This window comes from Centruroides sculpturatus, unplaced genomic scaffold (genome assembly GCF_000671375.1).
Source record: "Centruroides sculpturatus isolate CEXI.00-Female unplaced genomic scaffold, Cexi_2.0 scaffold1681, whole genome shotgun sequence".
NCBI classification, from domain to species: domain Eukaryota; kingdom Metazoa; phylum Arthropoda; class Arachnida; order Scorpiones; family Buthidae; genus Centruroides; species Centruroides sculpturatus.
Genome location: NW_019385921.1, coordinates 86,135 through 103,462, shown reverse-complemented (window position 1 = coordinate 103,462; position 17,328 = coordinate 86,135). Strand labels below are relative to the sequence as shown.

The following is a 17,328-nucleotide window of genomic DNA, read 5'->3' as shown; positions in this document are numbered from 1 at the left end:
AATTCACATTTATTATTGAACAAAAAAATTCCCAAGTCGAACTTAGATGAGAGTGACGTATATCCGGTGTGTCGAACTGTCGCCTTTTCATACCGTCAACATCGGACTCGATGACCAATTAGTGCTTACTGAACCGTAGCACTATGCAAATGTCATGTGGCATGATCCCCGGCCGACCAATTAGCCATCACCAGCCGTAACGTTATGCAAATCTGTGATTCCCAAGCCATAGTCTTATGCAAATCATGCCGTGTAGCGTAATTGTCTGCTGACCAATTAGTGGCTGTACTTTCAAAAAGCCAACGGTCACTTTCAACCACCTGTCGATGACCGTTACGACTAAAAGAAAACTTTGCTAGGTCTTACTTTCAGGGGTAGGTCTTATATTTCGCAATTCAGCAAAATCTGTGCTAGGTCTTATTTTCTGCGAATGTCTTATTTTCGGGGAAACACGGTACGAATAAACCAAACCTAAAATAATCTGACAGTCATTAGGTTGCTAGAGTAGGAACCGCTTAATCACTTTTTAAATAATCAAACTCGATACTTTTAGTACTTGAAAACAGGAATGTCCTTACGCTTCATCAATAAGTTTAGATTTTGTATTCGAATTTTTCTTTACATTGACAAAAAAGTATAATTATATAAATATTTTCTAAACCAAAAATACGACGAATTGTTTCAAACGTGTAAATTTTTATATACTTTTCAGGCCCTGTGGGCACTAAGAGGACCTTTTTTTCATCATTAGCGTTATTAGACCAACCAGCAAACTGAGTTCCATGAAATTAAAAGTCCCTGTTTACTGCTCTGAAAAGTTCACTTGCCGCTCCCTTCGACGGTTGCCAAAAGTTAATTAATCGTCAAGCCATCATAATAGAGGGTCCATCCTCATCAATTACAAAACCGTAAGTCCTTTTACTCATGTTGCTATATTGTGTAAGCAAAAGACAAGTTAACCTTAATTCATCAATCTATGTAGATGCACACATGCCACGTGTATTTAACTTAATGTTTCTACGTTCTATACTTACAATATTACACTAAATATTCACTTTGTAAAATGCGACCGTAAATACGAATTTCTCTTTTCAAATAACTCGACATTTCTTTCAGATTAAACTCTTTATACAATTCTTTTCTATATAAACAAGACTTTTCTGTAGTGACTTTCTTACACTACATTAAGACAGATGACCGAACGATTAAGGTAACCACTCTGGGGACCCGAAAACGAATCCGGGAAAATAAAAGTCCGAATAAAACTGTTAATATGTAGTTTTAATAAATTGATATTGGTTTATTTGATTCGAACTGTCGCCATTAACAAATAAGAAGATTTTTTTATTGGGCCCATCGTGGTTTCGGCCAAGCTCATAGTGGGGGCGGGTGGTAAGGAACTGGCCCAACACATCCAGGAAGAACCGCCCACAAAAAAGAGTTGGAGAATTGGAATCCGAGATTTTTCGGAAACGAATCCGAATGGATAGAAAAGTCCCAGGAAGTTTTCGGACAGTGGTCCGTTCGGATATGTCGGGCCCCATTCTTTACCCCCAGGTAGTCCAATTGTGGCTTGGCCAAAACAATGATGGATTCACATGTATCACGTATATCATACATAACACATATCAGACATAAATCATGTATGAGTACCTGAAAATATGTGTGATATATAAATGAACATTATTTTAAAAGTAATATAGCTCTAAAAATTAATTTTTGTTTGACTAATTAGTTTTTAGTATCAAAACATTATTATTAAAATACTTTGTTTACATAATTTATATTAACATCAAATTATAATTGTTGATAAAAGTTTTATTACTTTTATGCTAATTTTACAGTACTGTACTCTATATACAAAGGATCACTAAAATACAATACTAAAAACAAAGGGAAATATGTATAAGGGGATTAGTTAACTATTTAACACTTACATTTGATGCATTCAAAGTTTCACTATTTGATTCTCCTGATTGCTGTTGCAGTAATGCAGGAAATTCAGCCACAACATTATCTGAAAATAAATACCTGCACAACATTATCTGAAAATAAATGCTTATAACTTTATTTAATAAAGTTATTTTGTCATTTATTATTATTAACTGCTTTATTACTGTTTAGTTTTGATCGAGTATAATTAGATAAACAAATTTACCTTCGACAGGGACATTAAAATCGGCATTGCTGTCAACAGGATTTGAGAAAGGCGTAAATTGCTCGGGGATTAAGGAGAAAATTTGTTGAGTAATTGGTGGCATTGGACACTCGATATCGGCACATATTCCTTTTCCAGTACTCATCTGTGCTCGCTTATTTGATGCCACATCTTTTCTTGCTTTTTGTTTTAAATTTTTCCACAAAACTTTCAAGTTTTTTGTGTCCCATTTACTAACCTCCGGAAACTTATTAAATTCTTCGGTTAGAATTTGCCACATTTCATTTTTTTTCTTTAAGGATATGGCATTCGTTTCCTTTGATTCGATTATATCTTTGTATTTTTCGATTAATTCCATTAAATACTCTGTTTCTTGATGAGAAAAATTGGGTTGTCGACTTCGTTTTTTGTTGTCTGCCATGTTTGTATCTAAGCGCGTATTACGTCTTTCCGAAATATCCAATCGAGTAACGTGTAAGAAAATTTTTTAGTAACGCTGGTGTCGAGATTATCAGATTCACTAATCCTGTTCTTAATATCTCGGGATTTACTAATCCTTCGCTAAAATTTGTTGGTGAAATCCTCGCGTCAGTAATCTCGGTATTAGTCTAATCGCTGGATTTACAAATACCACGATTAGGCAATGTTGGTGAAATACCCTGTAAGACTTATATGCATGGGTATGTTTTATATTTTTATGAATTCTACAAAACTTGTGTTTTTTATATGTATGTTATATTCTTTTTTAATGTTTTAGTTGGCTGAAGAGGGGCTTAAGAGCCCGAAATGTGTAAAATTTTCACACGTATCAACTAAATAAAGATGAGGAAACCCGCCAAGTGTCTTAATTTATAGCACTTTATTGTGTTAGAAGCATAAACAAATTGTAAAGCACGGTTTCATATCATCAAAATAAGAGCTGTATTTTATTAAAGATTTTATAAATAACAAGGAACAATTTCCCATGGACAAATGAGATACAATACAGTTTCTAATTGATGGATGTAGGTTTAAACCAGGGGTGTCCAACCCGCGGCCCAAGGCACATTCCAATGCAGCCCAATAAATGTATAAACAAAACTGACAAATTTTTTATTATTTATTTATTTATTTATTTCAACAGCATAAACCTCAAAAAAGAAGTTTCAGAAAGCCGTAAACCTTTATACATATTTTTTTTTAATAGAAAGGAAATATTTTCAAATACTTGTGTGAACTGCAGGGGAGGTCAGTTCACTCCACGTTTTCTTTAAAATTGCACTTAGTGTGATTTTAACTTATTGGATGTGCCCACATGGATCTAATCGCCTAGGAACTCCACAAAGGTTGTTGGTGGATTGAGGTATGTATACATTGGTTTAGATACCTCAATCCACCAACAACCTTTGTGGAGTTCCTAGGTGATTAGATCCATGTGGGCACATCCAATAAGTTAAAATCACACTAAGTGCGATTTTAAAGAAAACATGGAGTGAACTCCTCCGAGAGGGGGTAAGAACCCCACTTCTGACACCTCCGTTGAAGTTCTTTGTTCTGGAAAGTTGTTTGTTGGTTCGATCGGGATGCTGGATGAAGTTCGTTTCTTTTCCTTCCTTTGGGTTGAGGTGACGACGCTGCACTGTTCTTAGTCAAAAATAATAGTTAAAAGTTACTAATAACTGATTTAGGAAAATCTTGTCACTAAGTTTGAACTAGAGGTATATTGCGTTACAAAATTGTTGAATGACGTTCTCTCTCCGCAGTTTATTTCTACTCTATCGAATAAGGAAATATAAAATTCTTTCTCTACCACATATAGAATTTTAAGCTAACTCTAACTTTGAATATATTGATGCAAAATTAGGATATACATGGATATAATTGATATATAAACATAAAAATAATGCTTGGATATCGAGTACCCTAATAGCTTTGATTAATAAGTTTGCGTGCTAATTGGTTAGGGTCATCTCGGTTGTTTCCTCGGTTCTCTTGGGAAGTACTGGGTTGTATGTCAGGTGGAGGGTGATTTCCTCTTTCACTAAGGGATATTTCTTCCGGGTCATCTTCGGAAGGATGTGGTTGCTTCGGGGAACGAAGTTTCCTGTGATGTAGGTGGCATTGGAAGATATAAACAAGACAAAATTCCATACTAATCGTACCAAGGCAACTTGCAATTATCACCATTATCGTAGAGAGGTTGGATGAGGGAGTTGATTTGGTTGTCCTCCTTAATAGATGATTGAGGTCATAGGTAACGTCTGATAAGGATCAGTCAGCTAAAGTGATATCATGATCCAAGTTCAATTTTAGTTTTTCTTGAATTTGTGGTTCCATGAGACGTTCCTGAAGCAGTCAAATTTCCATTTGGTTTATAAGTTGTTCTGTGAAAATGTACATCGCGGACAGGAAAACACAGACACGTTTTACTAATTAAACAAGTTAAATTTCGCGCTAACATTAATATATATACAGAATAAGTTCGGATTCCTGCTGTTTCCTACAAACGTTCCAAAATCCTGAGCGATCAGATATACCAATAGACCGGTAGTTACTTTTCCAATAACTACCTCCTGACAAATCTAATTGCACGCGTAAACTTAAACTAACTTAAACTAAAAGATAGGAAAGGTAGAAGGGGAAGTAAGAAGAACTAAAGGACAGAGGGTACCCAATTTTTTTGTTGGTTCTCCACCATTCCTTGTCTCAGCTTCTTTCTGCAGCTGTTCCCCTTTTAAAACAATTCGGGTCTGTTTCGGGGTTTCCTTTTCTATAATCAACGATCGGATTCTTCTGCTGATCCGATTCTTATGGCCTCCTTCTGCAGCGCTTCCCGACTTTCCGTTTCGGAGTCTGCTGCCGCTCATCCTTCTCTCTCGGAGTTCGGCCCAAGAATAATTTTCGAATCTTTCTTTTTCCCCTCCAGCCTTGTTGTCGTCTATTGTTCTTGCCCTACCTCCTGATGGGTTAGGGGTGAGGCGAGTTCTCCAAAGTCCGAGACAAAGGAACAAAGAAATTGAAAGGAAGGAAAATTCTAGAATTTAAATTAAACTAAAACTATACAGGTTAATAATAATAATAAAAATAATAAACAGGCGTGTAGCCACAGTTCGATTTGCGGAACTACTAAGTGTTTTGCCATTTCCAGTTGTAAGATTGATTGTCTTTGGAAATGTGAAGTGAGGATAATTCCTGGTAGGTATCTTGTACATGTATTTGGGAGATTGATTATCCCAGTATGATTCAGTTTGTGAGTTGTAGATATATAAGACGATTTCTGAGGTCTAGTAGGACATCTAATAGTGATGGTGAGAGGTTTAGGTGTAGAATAAATCCAGGTTCCTTGTCGATTTATTTTCTTTAAAATAGGAGCATATCTTGCGACAATTTGTCAATTACAGAGTCCTACGGACTTGAGTTTCAATTCCGTTAAATAAAGCATACTCACAGCTTTGTTGCAGAAATCGTTGAATAGGAACATTTAATGAACAAATAGGANAACTCCAAGACATTGTAAAATCATTAGTTCATATAATAATCTATGATATTAAATATTGAAATGTTAAATAAACCAATAATCATACATTGAAAAAATAGTGTAGACGTCAGATATGTAAATTTATATTGTAGAAGTTATGTAAATTCGTATTATATTGTAAATGCGTATCAAAGGAAATAAGGATTTCGTAAAACAGATTATGAGTGTAAGGCATAATCAATTATATGCTAATTTGATAATTGTGGTCCAAAGTATGTTTAAAGTCAAGGATTTTGTAGAACTGTTTATAAGTGAAAGGTATAATCAATTGTATACAGCTTTAATAACAACCGTACTCAAGGTATGCCTTAATTGAAGATAGTTTTATAGATTCTTATGTATACTTTTGTATATATGTGTCATATACCCTAATATTATAGTTGATTATGAATAAGCTGATGTTACTGGAAAATATCGAGAGTAACTGTTACTGAAACAGAAATAAGCTGTTACTTCAGTCTATAACCCCCTATTTCACCAACAGACGATTAGGCAAATCGCAGGATTAATAACTATCACTAATACAGGATTACTGATTTTGCGTTCCACCATTCTAAGATTAGACGTAATCTGGCATTAGTAACTAATCCACCAAATTCGGGCGATTAGTGTACTAATCTCGGCAAACATGGCGGAAGATTTGTCTTACTTTGCAGAGTATGTGTATGAAAACGAAATAATACAAAATTACTTTCGAATTCCACGACGATTAGTTTGTGATCGATCCAATCCTATTGAAAAGCTTGACGATCAACTGTTTATCGAAAGGTATAGGCTTTCTAAAAGAACTGTTATACTTGTATGTGACGAAATCAAGCACCTCTTGCCATCATATAATACAAGAAGAAACCATCCTATATCGCCTCTATTGCAGTTATTGATCACTTTACGTTTTTATGCCACTGGAAACTTTTATCACGAAGTGGGAGATCTGACTTCAACATCGAAATCAAGCGTATGTAGGATAATTAAAACTGTATCTAAAGCTTTGGGGAGCCTTTCAAAAAAGTACATCGCATTTCCATCGACCATGCTGGAATATAGAAAAGTCATTAAAAAATTTTATGATATTGCTAAGTTTCCAGGTGTTATAGGTGCTATAGATTGTACTCATATTCCAATTTCATCTCCTGGAACAAATGCAGAATTATTTAGAAATAGGAAAGGTTATTTTTCAATCAATACCCAGGTATGTTAAATTTTATATTATTCTTTATCAGTGTTTACATGAATAAATTCTGTATGTATTTAAATTTTAATAAATATAAATATTGCATCTTTCATTCAATTAATATTTTTAGGTAGTCAGTGATGCTAATTTACTAATAAGAAACTTAGTAGCAAGATGGGCTGGATCAGTACATGATTCTACAATATTTAATAATTCAGAATTATGTCTGAAATTTGAGAATAGAGTTCCTCCTGTCACATGCTATCTTCTAGGAGATGGTGGCTATCCCTGCAAACCATATTTGATGACACCACTTTTAAACCCAACAACAAATACAGAAGTAAAATATAATGCTGCTCATATTAAAACTAGAAACACAGTAGAGAGACTATTTGGAATATGGAAGAGTAGATTTCCTTGTCTAAGGTTTGGTCTTCGAACTAAACTAGAAACATCACTTGTTATTATTGTTGCTACTGGTGTTCTCCACAATATAGCTATACTATGCAAGGATGATTCACTTGTTTTAGATATGGTTATTCAGCCTGAAGAATGTAATGGAGATGATGCTAGGGATTGGACTGTTCAAGGTGGAACAGCTGTTAGGAATACACTAATACAAGCTTTCAATGAATGAGAAATATGTAGTTATTAATTTCTTATTGAAATTTGTATGTAATTACAGACTTTGATATGCATAATTCATAAATAAAGCATTATAAAATTCAAATAAAACTTTTGTAAAATAATTTTTTTTTTGTATAAATAAAATTTGTTACAATCTTCTGAAACTATGTTTTCTTAATTTTTATAATTCACAATTTTACAAATTTGTAATGATACAAATTTTATTTATATGATTGTGAATCATATAAATAAAATTTGTTTATATATATATATATATAATCTATTTGATTATCAGTTGTGTTTGATAAGTTAATTAAACACAATGCAAATAATATAGATAGTATTGTAATAATAATAATAATAAACAAAAGTTTCTTGGAAAATGTTAGTTTTTCAGATTATGCTTTTAGTTTTTAATAAATTAGTAGATAGGCTAGAAACATATTTCTAGTTAAAAGGTACAAAACTTGATAACAAAAATAAATAAAAATTATATACTGTATACTAGTCCTTTTGTTTCTTTTCCTTTAAAATGTTAATTTAAATTTTTAATCATTACATTAGTCTATTAATTGTTAATATGTTATCATGCTAAGTCAAAAAATCCCATTCAATATTAGTTTGGACCTCTGAAAGAATTCTGTATCACTTTCATTATATTTGAATGTGTAATTAGAATAAATTATTGAATAAAAATTATAAATAATTTTCAACAAAATAACTATAAAAATTAAATTTATTAATAAGACTATTTTTTAATGCTTTTTAATTTTTCTTGCAGTAGTTCTATTTTTAATTGTTGTTCTCTTTTTTCTTCTTGTAGGAGTTCAATTCTATAGTCATGCTCTCTCTTTCTTCTTAAATCTTCTTCCTTCATAAAATTCATTTTAGCTCTATGTTCTTCTTTTAAAAAATGCATTCGAGCTTTGTGATATTCTAGTGCATATTTATCAACAATTTTAAAATTACTGCGACGATTATTATTGGGTGGTGGTTCATTAGTTGTTGGATCATCAGAAAATTCAGATGGATTCACTAGATATAAATCCTGTATGAGTACCTGAAAATATGTGTGATATATAAATAAACATTATTTTAAAAGTAATATAGCTCTAAAAATTAATTTTTGTTTGACTAATTAGTTTTTAGTATCAAAACATTATTATTAAAATACTTTGTTTACATAATTTATATTAACATCAAATTATAATTGTTGATAAAAGTTTTATTACTTTTATGCTAATTTTACAGTACTCTATATACAAAGGATCACTAAAATACAATACTAAAAACAAAAGGAAATATGTATAAGGGGATTAATTAACTATTTAACACTTACATTTGATGCATTCAAAGTTTCACTATTTGATTCTCCTGATTGCTGTTGCAGTAATGCAGGAAATTCGGCCACAACATTATCTGAAAATAAATACCAATGCTTATAACTTTATTTAATAAATTGTCATTTATTATTATTAACTGCTTTATTACTGTTTAGTTTTGATCGAGTATAATTAGATAAACAAATTTACCTTCGACAGGGACATTAAAATCAGCATCGCTGTCAACAGGATTTGAGAGAGGCGTAAATTGCTCGGGGATTAAGGAGAAAATTTGTTGCGTAATTGGTGGCATTGGACACTCGATATCGGCACATATTCCTCCTCCAGTACTCATCCGTGCTCGCTTATTTGATGCCACATCTTTTCTTGCTTTTTGTTTTAAATTTTTCCAAAAAACTTTCAAGTTTTTTGTGTCTCGTTTACTAACCTCCGGAAACTTATTAAATTCTTCGGTTAGAATTTGCCACGTTTCATTTTTTTTCTTTAAGGATATGGCATTCGTCTCCTTTGATTCGATTATATTTTTGTATTTTTCGATTAATTCCATTAAGTACTCTGTTTCTCGATGAGAAAAATCGGGTTGTCGACTTCGTTTTTTGTTGTCTGCCATGTTTGTATCTAAGCGCGTATTACGTCTTTCCGAAATATCCAATCGAGTAACGTGTAAGAAAATTTTTTAGTAACGCTGGTGTCGAGATTATCGGATTCACTAATCCTGTTCTTAATATCTCGGGATTTACTAATCCTTCGCTAAAATTTGTTGGTGAAATCCTCGCGTCAGTAATCTCGGTATTAGTCTAATCGCTGGATTTACAAATACCACGATTAGGCAATGTTGGTGAAATACCCTGTAAGACTTATATGCATGGGTATGTTTTATATTTTTATGAATTCTACAAAACTTGTGTTTTTTATATGTATGTTATATTCTTTTTTAATGTTTTAGTTGGCTGAAGAGGGGCTTAAGAGCCCGAAATGTGTAAAATTTTCACACGTATCAACTAAATAAAGATGAGGAAACCCGCCAAGTGTCTTAATTTATAGCACTTTATTGTGTTAGAAGCATAAACAAATTGTAAAGCACGGTTTCATATCATCAAAATAAGAGCTGTATTTTATTAAAGATTTTATAAATAACAAGGAACAATTTCCCATGGACAAATGAGATACAATACAGTTTCTAATTGATGGATGTAGGTTTAAACCAGGGGTGTCCAACCCGCGGCCCAAGGCACATTCCAATGCAGCCCAATAAATGTATAAACAAAACTGACAAATTTTTTATTATTTATTTATTTATTTATTTCAACAGCATAAACCTCAAAAAAGAAGTTTCAGAAAGCCGTAAACCTTTATACATATTTTTTTTTAATAGAAAGGAAATATTTTCAAATACTTGTGTGAACTGCAGGGGAGGTCAGTTCACTCCACGTTTTCTTTAAAATTGCACTTAGTGTGATTTTAACTTATTGGATGTGCCCACATGGATCTAATCGCCTAGGAACTCCACAAAGGTTGTTGGTGGATTGAGGTATGTATACATTGGTTTAGATACCTCAATCCACCAACAACCTTTGTGGAGTTCCTAGGTGATTAGATCCATGTGGGCACATCCAATAAGTTAAAATCACACTAAGTGCGATTTTAAAGAAAACATGGAGTGAACTCCTCCGAGAGGGGGTAAGAACCCCACTTCTGACACCTCCGTTGAAGTTCTTTGTTCTGGAAAGTTGTTTGTTGGTTCGATCGGGATGCTGGATGAAGTTCGTTTCTTTTCCTTCCTTTGGGTTGAGGTGACGACGCTGCACTGTTCTTAGTCAAAAATAATAGTTAAAAGTTACTAATAACTGATTTAGGAAAATCTTGTCACTAAGTTTGAACTAGAGGTATATTGCGTTACAAAATTGTTGAATGACGTTCTCTCTCCGCAGTTTATTTCTACTCTATCGAATAAGGAAATATAAAATTCTTTCTCTACCACATATAGAATTTTAAGCTAACTCTAACTTTGAATATATTGATGCAAAATTAGGATATACATGGATATAATTGATATATAAACATAAAAATAATGCTTGGATATCGAGTACCCTAATAGCTTTGATTAATAAGTTTGCGTGCTAATTGGTTAGGGTCATCTCGGTTGTTTCCTCGGTTCTCTTGGGAAGTACTGGGTTGTATGTCAGGTGGAGGGTGATTTCCTCTTTCACTAAGGGATATTTCTTCCGGGTCATCTTCGGAAGGATGTGGTTGCTTCGGGGAACGAAGTTTCCTGTGATGTAGGTGGCATTGGAAGATATAAACAAGACAAAATTCCATACTAATCGTACCAAGGCAACTTGCAATTATCACCATTATCGTAGAGAGGTTGGATGAGGGAGTTGATTTGGTTGTCCTCCTTAATAGATGATTGAGGTCATAGGTAACGTCTGATAAGGATCAGTCAGCTAAAGTGATATCATGATCCAAGTTCAATTTTAGTTTTTCTTGAATTTGTGGTTCCATGAGACGTTCCTGAAGCAGTCAAATTTCCATTTGGTTTATAAGTTGTTCTGTGAAAATGTACATCGCGGACAGGAAAACACAGACACGTTTTACTAATTAAACAAGTTAAATTTCGCGCTAACATTAATATATATACAGAATAAGTTCGGATTCCTGCTGTTTCCTACAAACGTTCCAAAATCCTGAGCGATCAGATATACCAATAGACCGGTAGTTACTTTTCCAATAACTACCTCCTGACAAATCTAATTGCACGCGTAAACTTAAACTAACTTAAACTAAAAGATAGGAAAGGTAGAAGGGGAAGTAAGAAGAACTAAAGGACAGAGGGTACCCAATTTTTTTGTTGGTTCTCCACCATTCCTTGTCTCAGCTTCTTTCTGCAGCTGTTCCCCTTTTAAAACAATTCGGGTCTGTTTCGGGGTTTCCTTTTCTATAATCAACGATCGGATTCTTCTGCTGATCCGATTCTTATGGCCTCCTTCTGCAGCGCTTCCCGACTTTCCGTTTCGGAGTCTGCTGCCGCTCATCCTTCTCTCTCGGAGTTCGGCCCAAGAATAATTTTCGAATCTTTCTTTTTCCCCTCCAGCCTTGTTGTCGTCTATTGTTCTTGCCCTACCTCCTGATGGGTTAGGGGTGAGGCGAGTTCTCCAAAGTCCGAGACAAAGGAACAAAGAAATTGAAAGGAAGGAAAATTCTAGAATTTAAATTAAACTAAAACTATACAGGTTAATAATAATAATAATAATAAAAATAATAAACAGGCGTGTAGCCACAGTTCGATTTGCGGAACTACTAAGTGTTTTGCCATTTCCAGTTGTAAGATTGATTGTCTTTGGAAATGTGAAGTGAGGATAATTCCTGGTAGGTATCTTGTACATGTATTTGGGAGATTGATTATCCCAGTATGATTCAGTTTGTGAGTTGTAGATATATAAGACGATTTCTGAGGTCTAGTAGGACATCTAATAGTGATGGTGAGAGGTTTAGGTGTAGAATAAATCCAGGTTCCTTGTCGATTTATTTTCTTTAAAATAGGAGCATATCTTGCGACAATTTGTCAATTACAGAGTCCTACGGACTTGAGTTTCAATTCCGTTAAATAAAGCATACTCACAGCTTTGTTGCAGAAATCGTTGAATAGGAACATTTAATGAACAAATAGGAAAATGGTCTACCTTGCACATAGTTAATTCAAATCGTTGCAATAACATATATGACTGTCTATCCATAGACAGAGCGATTGTAGGATATTCGGTTTGAAATTGGAAAAAAGCTTTTAATGTAGGGATGTATGTTGGAAATTTAACAATTTCATACATATCAAAATATCCACTAGGGATGATTAAGGGAATTTTTGCAAAAATCCGTAGTCTGCCAGGTAAAGCTACTGTGATGGTAGTAATCCACTGGTAATATTTAAACAACGTATTTGGCTTGATAGGTTCGATCATTGAGTAGCCTTCCGGAAGTTGAAGTTGAATGTCTCGTAGAGTTCTTAACATAATTTCCCGTGAGATAAAATAGGTACTTAACCGACCTTGTTCGAAAATATCAATCGCTTCTCGTAACTCTACTAGTTGAAAATGGAACTCCTGAATAGAAAATTCTATCATTCGAAGAATTATTTCAAAGGCAAGTTCATAACGATGTAAGTTCATCAGTTCACCAAAGGACTCCTGTCATTTGAAGAGCACATAAATTTGATGTTGATTGGTCTTGCTTATATTTAAAGTATCATTTAATAATGTGGTTTGTGAGTGCAATAAATGAATGATTCCTTCGTTTCTTTGATTAAGTTTCGAAATCTCGTTGTTTAGCGTTTTAATATCCTCTGAGGTAACAGTTCCGAAGAGGAATTTAAGGATTTTCCCTCCAGCGTCTATTAAACCTCTCCGTTTTTTCTGAGTGGGCCGGAGAGTGATTAGAGTTGTGATTTCCTTGTATTCCTTATGATAATTAAGGAATGAGGCCCGTACTAACTCAAAGTTTTTTGTTGGGAGATTCCATTGTGTCTGGGGATCTCCATTCTGCGGAGGGGTATGTTTTTTCTGGTTAATCATTGATTCTACATAAGTAAGAGAATTTGAGATAAATTGAATCTGACGCTCCTGGTGCTCAAAGGTTAGATCATTCACTAAGGTCCAATGGCTTGTGGTTATTAGAAAATTTCCTTGGTGCAAGAAAATAACTCCTTTTGTGAATTCCTCTTGTCTTGCATGAGGTGCTGTCGTCTGGAGGAACCATAGAAAAATAATGGATATTTGCAGATAAATCATGTTGTCAATGAAGTATTGTATTCTTCCGAACACGGAACTACCGATAAGGTAGTTCCGTGTTCAGGTTCTTTCCCACTGAAACAGGGAAATATTGTTATTAATGCCAATGATTCTTCCCTTCGTTATGAATTAATTTAAATAATGAAAATGGATTTAATTAAAACACCTTTCTTATATGACCTCTATTTTTGAAATGAAATTAATGCCTTATTAATATACTACAACTCAATTTCTAGACCTACGGTGAGAATGATCGACTAGAAGTAGGTGAAGTAAATCGTGAAAGGTGATCACGGGTAGGTCGAGTCATAGGTTGAACTGAACTTGCTCCTTGACGTCGGAATGTATATGGAGGAGTTATTTCTAGTTCTCCTTCTGGTTCCGATTCTTTGCTTTGGTTAAGTTTTTCACTCTCGCTTTCACTTTCCATTTGTTCTTTCGGTAGCGGAGGAAGTATGGAAGACAAAATAAATTCATCCCAAGGATTGGTAATTGATTGTGGTTCTTCTTCCGAAGTTTCGATAGGTGATTCGAGGGTAAAGTCCGTGTTATCTTGCTGGGTTCTAAGTCGTTTGATTTTTCTCTCTCATAATCTCCGTTTCGGTCTCCTCTTCTGGGTCCTCTTCCGGGTTTCTCCGGTTTTTATTTCACTTCAGTCAGAACAGATGTCTGAATATTCTCAAATTTTCTCCCATTTATTTAGGGATATCTTCCCATCTCTTCCTTCGGCACGGCCGTAAGGGTGTGCAAAAATGTAATGCCTTGCTATTGGATAATAGCACCTGTCTATTTGCAAAATCAAATGTTAATTGCGCCGCTTTAATGATGTCGCGGCCTAAAATCCCGTCACAAGGGGTTGTGACTTCCTCTCTTACGATAGCACATTGCATGCGCATTTTCCTTTCCTGTAATTTCCATGAGGGTATGGCTGTTCCTATCGAGGTAACGGGTTTCCCTAGGATGGGTCCCAATTTTTGTCTCTGTCCAAATTTTACATACGTTTTCCCCTTCAATTTGTTTGCCAAATCTTTTTATAAGATTGTACGATTCATGCTAGGATTGACTCGTATTTTCACTGGGATATTGTTAATATAAATTTGTATGATAGGATATTGGGTTTCAATGGTTTGGGTGGACCCTATTCTACCTTTCCATTTTGTCTCATCCCAGGGTCGTCGACCTTCGACACTTTGTACATTACCTGTCCACCGAGTTTGTTGTGGTTCTGAGGGTTGCGAACGGAAGTGGACCCGATTTTGGTTTGGTCTGGAGTCGCTTCGCCATGGGGAATCATTTCTATCACATGTGCCTCAATTATTATTATAATTCGCTTGACGATTAGGGAAATTTTGGGACCGATTTTGGTTAGATCGATTATTCGGGGAATCAGATCGACGATTATTCTGACGATATTCGCTCCTTTTAAAAGACGGAGTATTATAAGTTTGATTATTATAATTGTTCCTAGAGGGGGCTCCGGTTGAATCATCCATTCGAGCCTTTAACTCATTCATCGCTGCCATTAATTTTTGCAAATCATCCAATTAATTTTTGATCGGTCGTCTTCTCGAACTGTTTGCATGATCCCTTGAGGATGTGCGGTCATGTTCTTGATCATTTCTCCACTAATAGCGGCCTTCAGTGCCTCGTCTAACGTAGCTGGCTCTCGTGACATTGTTCGCTGCCATATACGTAAATTAATCCCGTTAAAAAACTGCGCTTTCAACCTTTCATCTAATTCTTTTGTTTGGACCCGTTGTATAATAGCAGTTTCCTTGGCATTTGCACCTGGCTCTGGCATGATTACTATCTCCATTGCCAGAGTTTGGAGACGAGCAGCATATGCTTGCACATCTTCGTCTCGTTTCTGAACGCAAGTATAGAATTTATTTACTCTAACAGGGAAGGGTTCGCGTTCAAAGTGCTCTATCATAAGCCTTTTGAATTCATCAAATTCATCTACTGTCTTAATCCGGTGATCTTTCCGGATTACCGAAATTCTCGGGCTATTCCCATTAGTTTTAATTTCACTACCGCTAGCATCTGTGCCTTAGACCAGGCGGCTACTTTGGTTACGTCTGCCAAAGAATCGAAAAAATCTGTTACTCTGGGGCCTCCTGCCTCTCCAGAAAATACGGGTAACAATGGTAAAAACCCGCCGAGACCGCCTAATGTGATGGGATTCGGATTTGGGTTGCCTGGCCCAGCCGCAGGTTGAGGTTGAGGATCCATTTTTTCCTATTACCACTAAATCTGCTTCCTAATTCAAAAACTCCGATTCTACTTAACTAAACCTCCTACTCGAATATGCCTTTTTTCACCTTATTGATTTCTCGAGGAAGTCAACCCCACTCCTGACACCAATTTCTGAACCACAGGGGAGGTCAGAAACCGTCGACTCTCCCTGTACAGACAACAGGTCGTTAAACCTGCTCACTGTCATGATAGCTTATTTTACGATAACGGTCCCGTTGGTTGGGACTCAAATATCAGCGAGTGGAGGGAGAGAATTTTGGGGTCGACGAGAAGGTGAAAGGCGTGATCGAGTAAAGGAGTCTATCATATTTAACCAATATAACAACAATTTATTTAACTAAGCAAAATGGACAAAAGACTACACAAATAGAATTTCTAAAACCGCCTAATTTCTCGAGAGAGAGTTTCCCGCTTTTCATACCTCTTTGAATGTTCCGTGACAAGTAAATCTGTAGACACACTTAATTGTCCAATAAAAGATGGGTTTTAATCCAACTGAGGCACAATTATAAAATGTTCGCAACTTTGGCGATGATCTGTTAGCGGCGATCGGAATTCGGCAGGTTTGGAGAATCGGCGCGATGTCGTCAGTCCAGTGTTCGTTAAGAGACTCCCCCGAGAGGGGTAAGAACTGTTTTTTTATAGCTTTTTGTGGGGAATTTCCACCACGTAATCGGATGTTCATGTGTTAAAGGTTACAGGTGTCCCAGGGACTTAAAACAAGTGACGAAAGTTGGATGCTAACTATAAACTTTTCCGCAAGATGAGCTGCAAGTTCTGCAGAGAACAATAGATGTTGATAGTTATGACAGGAAGGTTTACACATTCCTGGCTAAGATCGTTTTTTTCTCCAGTTTGTTACATAAATGAAAGTAAATTAATTAAAATTTTTGTTAATAAAAGAGCGTGATTTTCGTTACTAAAATTCCAGATCTCACACTTGAAATGTGTGAATGAGGAAGGAATACTAAATAAAGCTGGAGTCGTGACTCAAAGAATTGTAGCCCCAAATTCGAGGAAAGAAGAGAATGGCCAAAAGATAAAAAAATTGAGAAAAGGTTGAAAAATTAAGAATCAATATTTGCATAACAGAAGGTCTAGTTAACCTTTCTCTCCATTCCCCGAATTTGATCTATAATCCTTTGAATCCCAACTCTAGCTTTATTTAATATTCCTTTCAGTGTTGCAAGATTTGGCTACCCTTTTTTTAAACTCAAAAAAACACAACACCTTAATTTGCTGAGAAAACTTTTAATGAAAAGCTAATGTTTTCAGCCAACTCTATTGGCCATCATCAGGCTAAGCTTTTTCGAATACAAAGAAAATAGAACAAAATTTTTAAATACAAAAAAACAAAATAACGAACGAAATATATATATATATATAAATGTATGTATATATGTATATGTTACCACTAAAGCTCAAAAGCCTTTAATGTGTACATCATATAGCTAATCTGCAGATTAACTAGG

General features: G+C 35.0%; 3 protein-coding genes across 4 annotated transcripts in view; 2 read left to right on the top strand and 1 right to left on the bottom strand.

The window, feature by feature from the left end:
* The window catches only part of LOC111612585 (protein C12orf4 homolog), a 97,744-nt gene that overhangs the window by 29,869 nt on the left and 50,547 nt on the right, over nucleotides 1–17,328 (top strand). The window lies entirely within an intron of this gene.
* Nucleotides 6,136–7,611, top strand: LOC111612586 (putative nuclease HARBI1). Its single transcript, XM_023353817.1, has 2 exons — nucleotides 6,136–6,864; nucleotides 6,977–7,611. The coding sequence occupies exons 1-2, from the start codon at nucleotides 6,304–6,306 to the stop codon at nucleotides 7,481–7,483; spliced, it is 1,068 nt and encodes a 355-aa protein (XP_023209585.1). The 5' UTR covers nucleotides 6,136–6,303; the 3' UTR covers nucleotides 7,484–7,611.
* On the bottom strand, nucleotides 7,983–9,535 carry LOC111612587 (myb/SANT-like DNA-binding domain-containing protein 3). Its single transcript, XM_023353818.1, has 3 exons — nucleotides 9,006–9,535; nucleotides 8,813–8,892; nucleotides 7,983–8,533 (listed from the first exon to the last, which is right to left on the bottom strand). Exons 1-3 carry the CDS (start codon nucleotides 9,424–9,426, stop codon nucleotides 8,222–8,224), a joined length of 813 nt encoding a protein of 270 aa, XP_023209586.1. The 5' UTR covers nucleotides 9,427–9,535; the 3' UTR covers nucleotides 7,983–8,221.

Excerpts from the sequence above, each read along its gene's own strand:
- LOC111612587 (XM_023353818.1), bottom strand. The coding sequence starts at position 9,426 with ATGGCAGACAACAAAAAACGAAGTCGACAACCCGATTTTTCTCATCGA. Across the intron at positions 8,893-9,005 it reads TTTTAATGTCCCTGTCGAAG|ATAATGTTGTGGCCGAATTT; the intron begins GTAAATTTGTTT and ends ATTTATTTTCAG. Across the intron at positions 8,534-8,812 it reads AAACTTTGAATGCATCAAAT|GTACTCATACAGGATTTATA; the intron begins GTAAGTGTTAAA and ends ACATATTTTCAG.
- LOC111612586 (XM_023353817.1), top strand. The coding sequence starts at position 6,304 with ATGGCGGAAGATTTGTCTTACTTTGCAGAGTATGTGTATGAAAACGAA. Across the intron at positions 6,865-6,976 it reads ATTTTTCAATCAATACCCAG|GTAGTCAGTGATGCTAATTT; the intron begins GTATGTTAAATT and ends TAATATTTTTAG.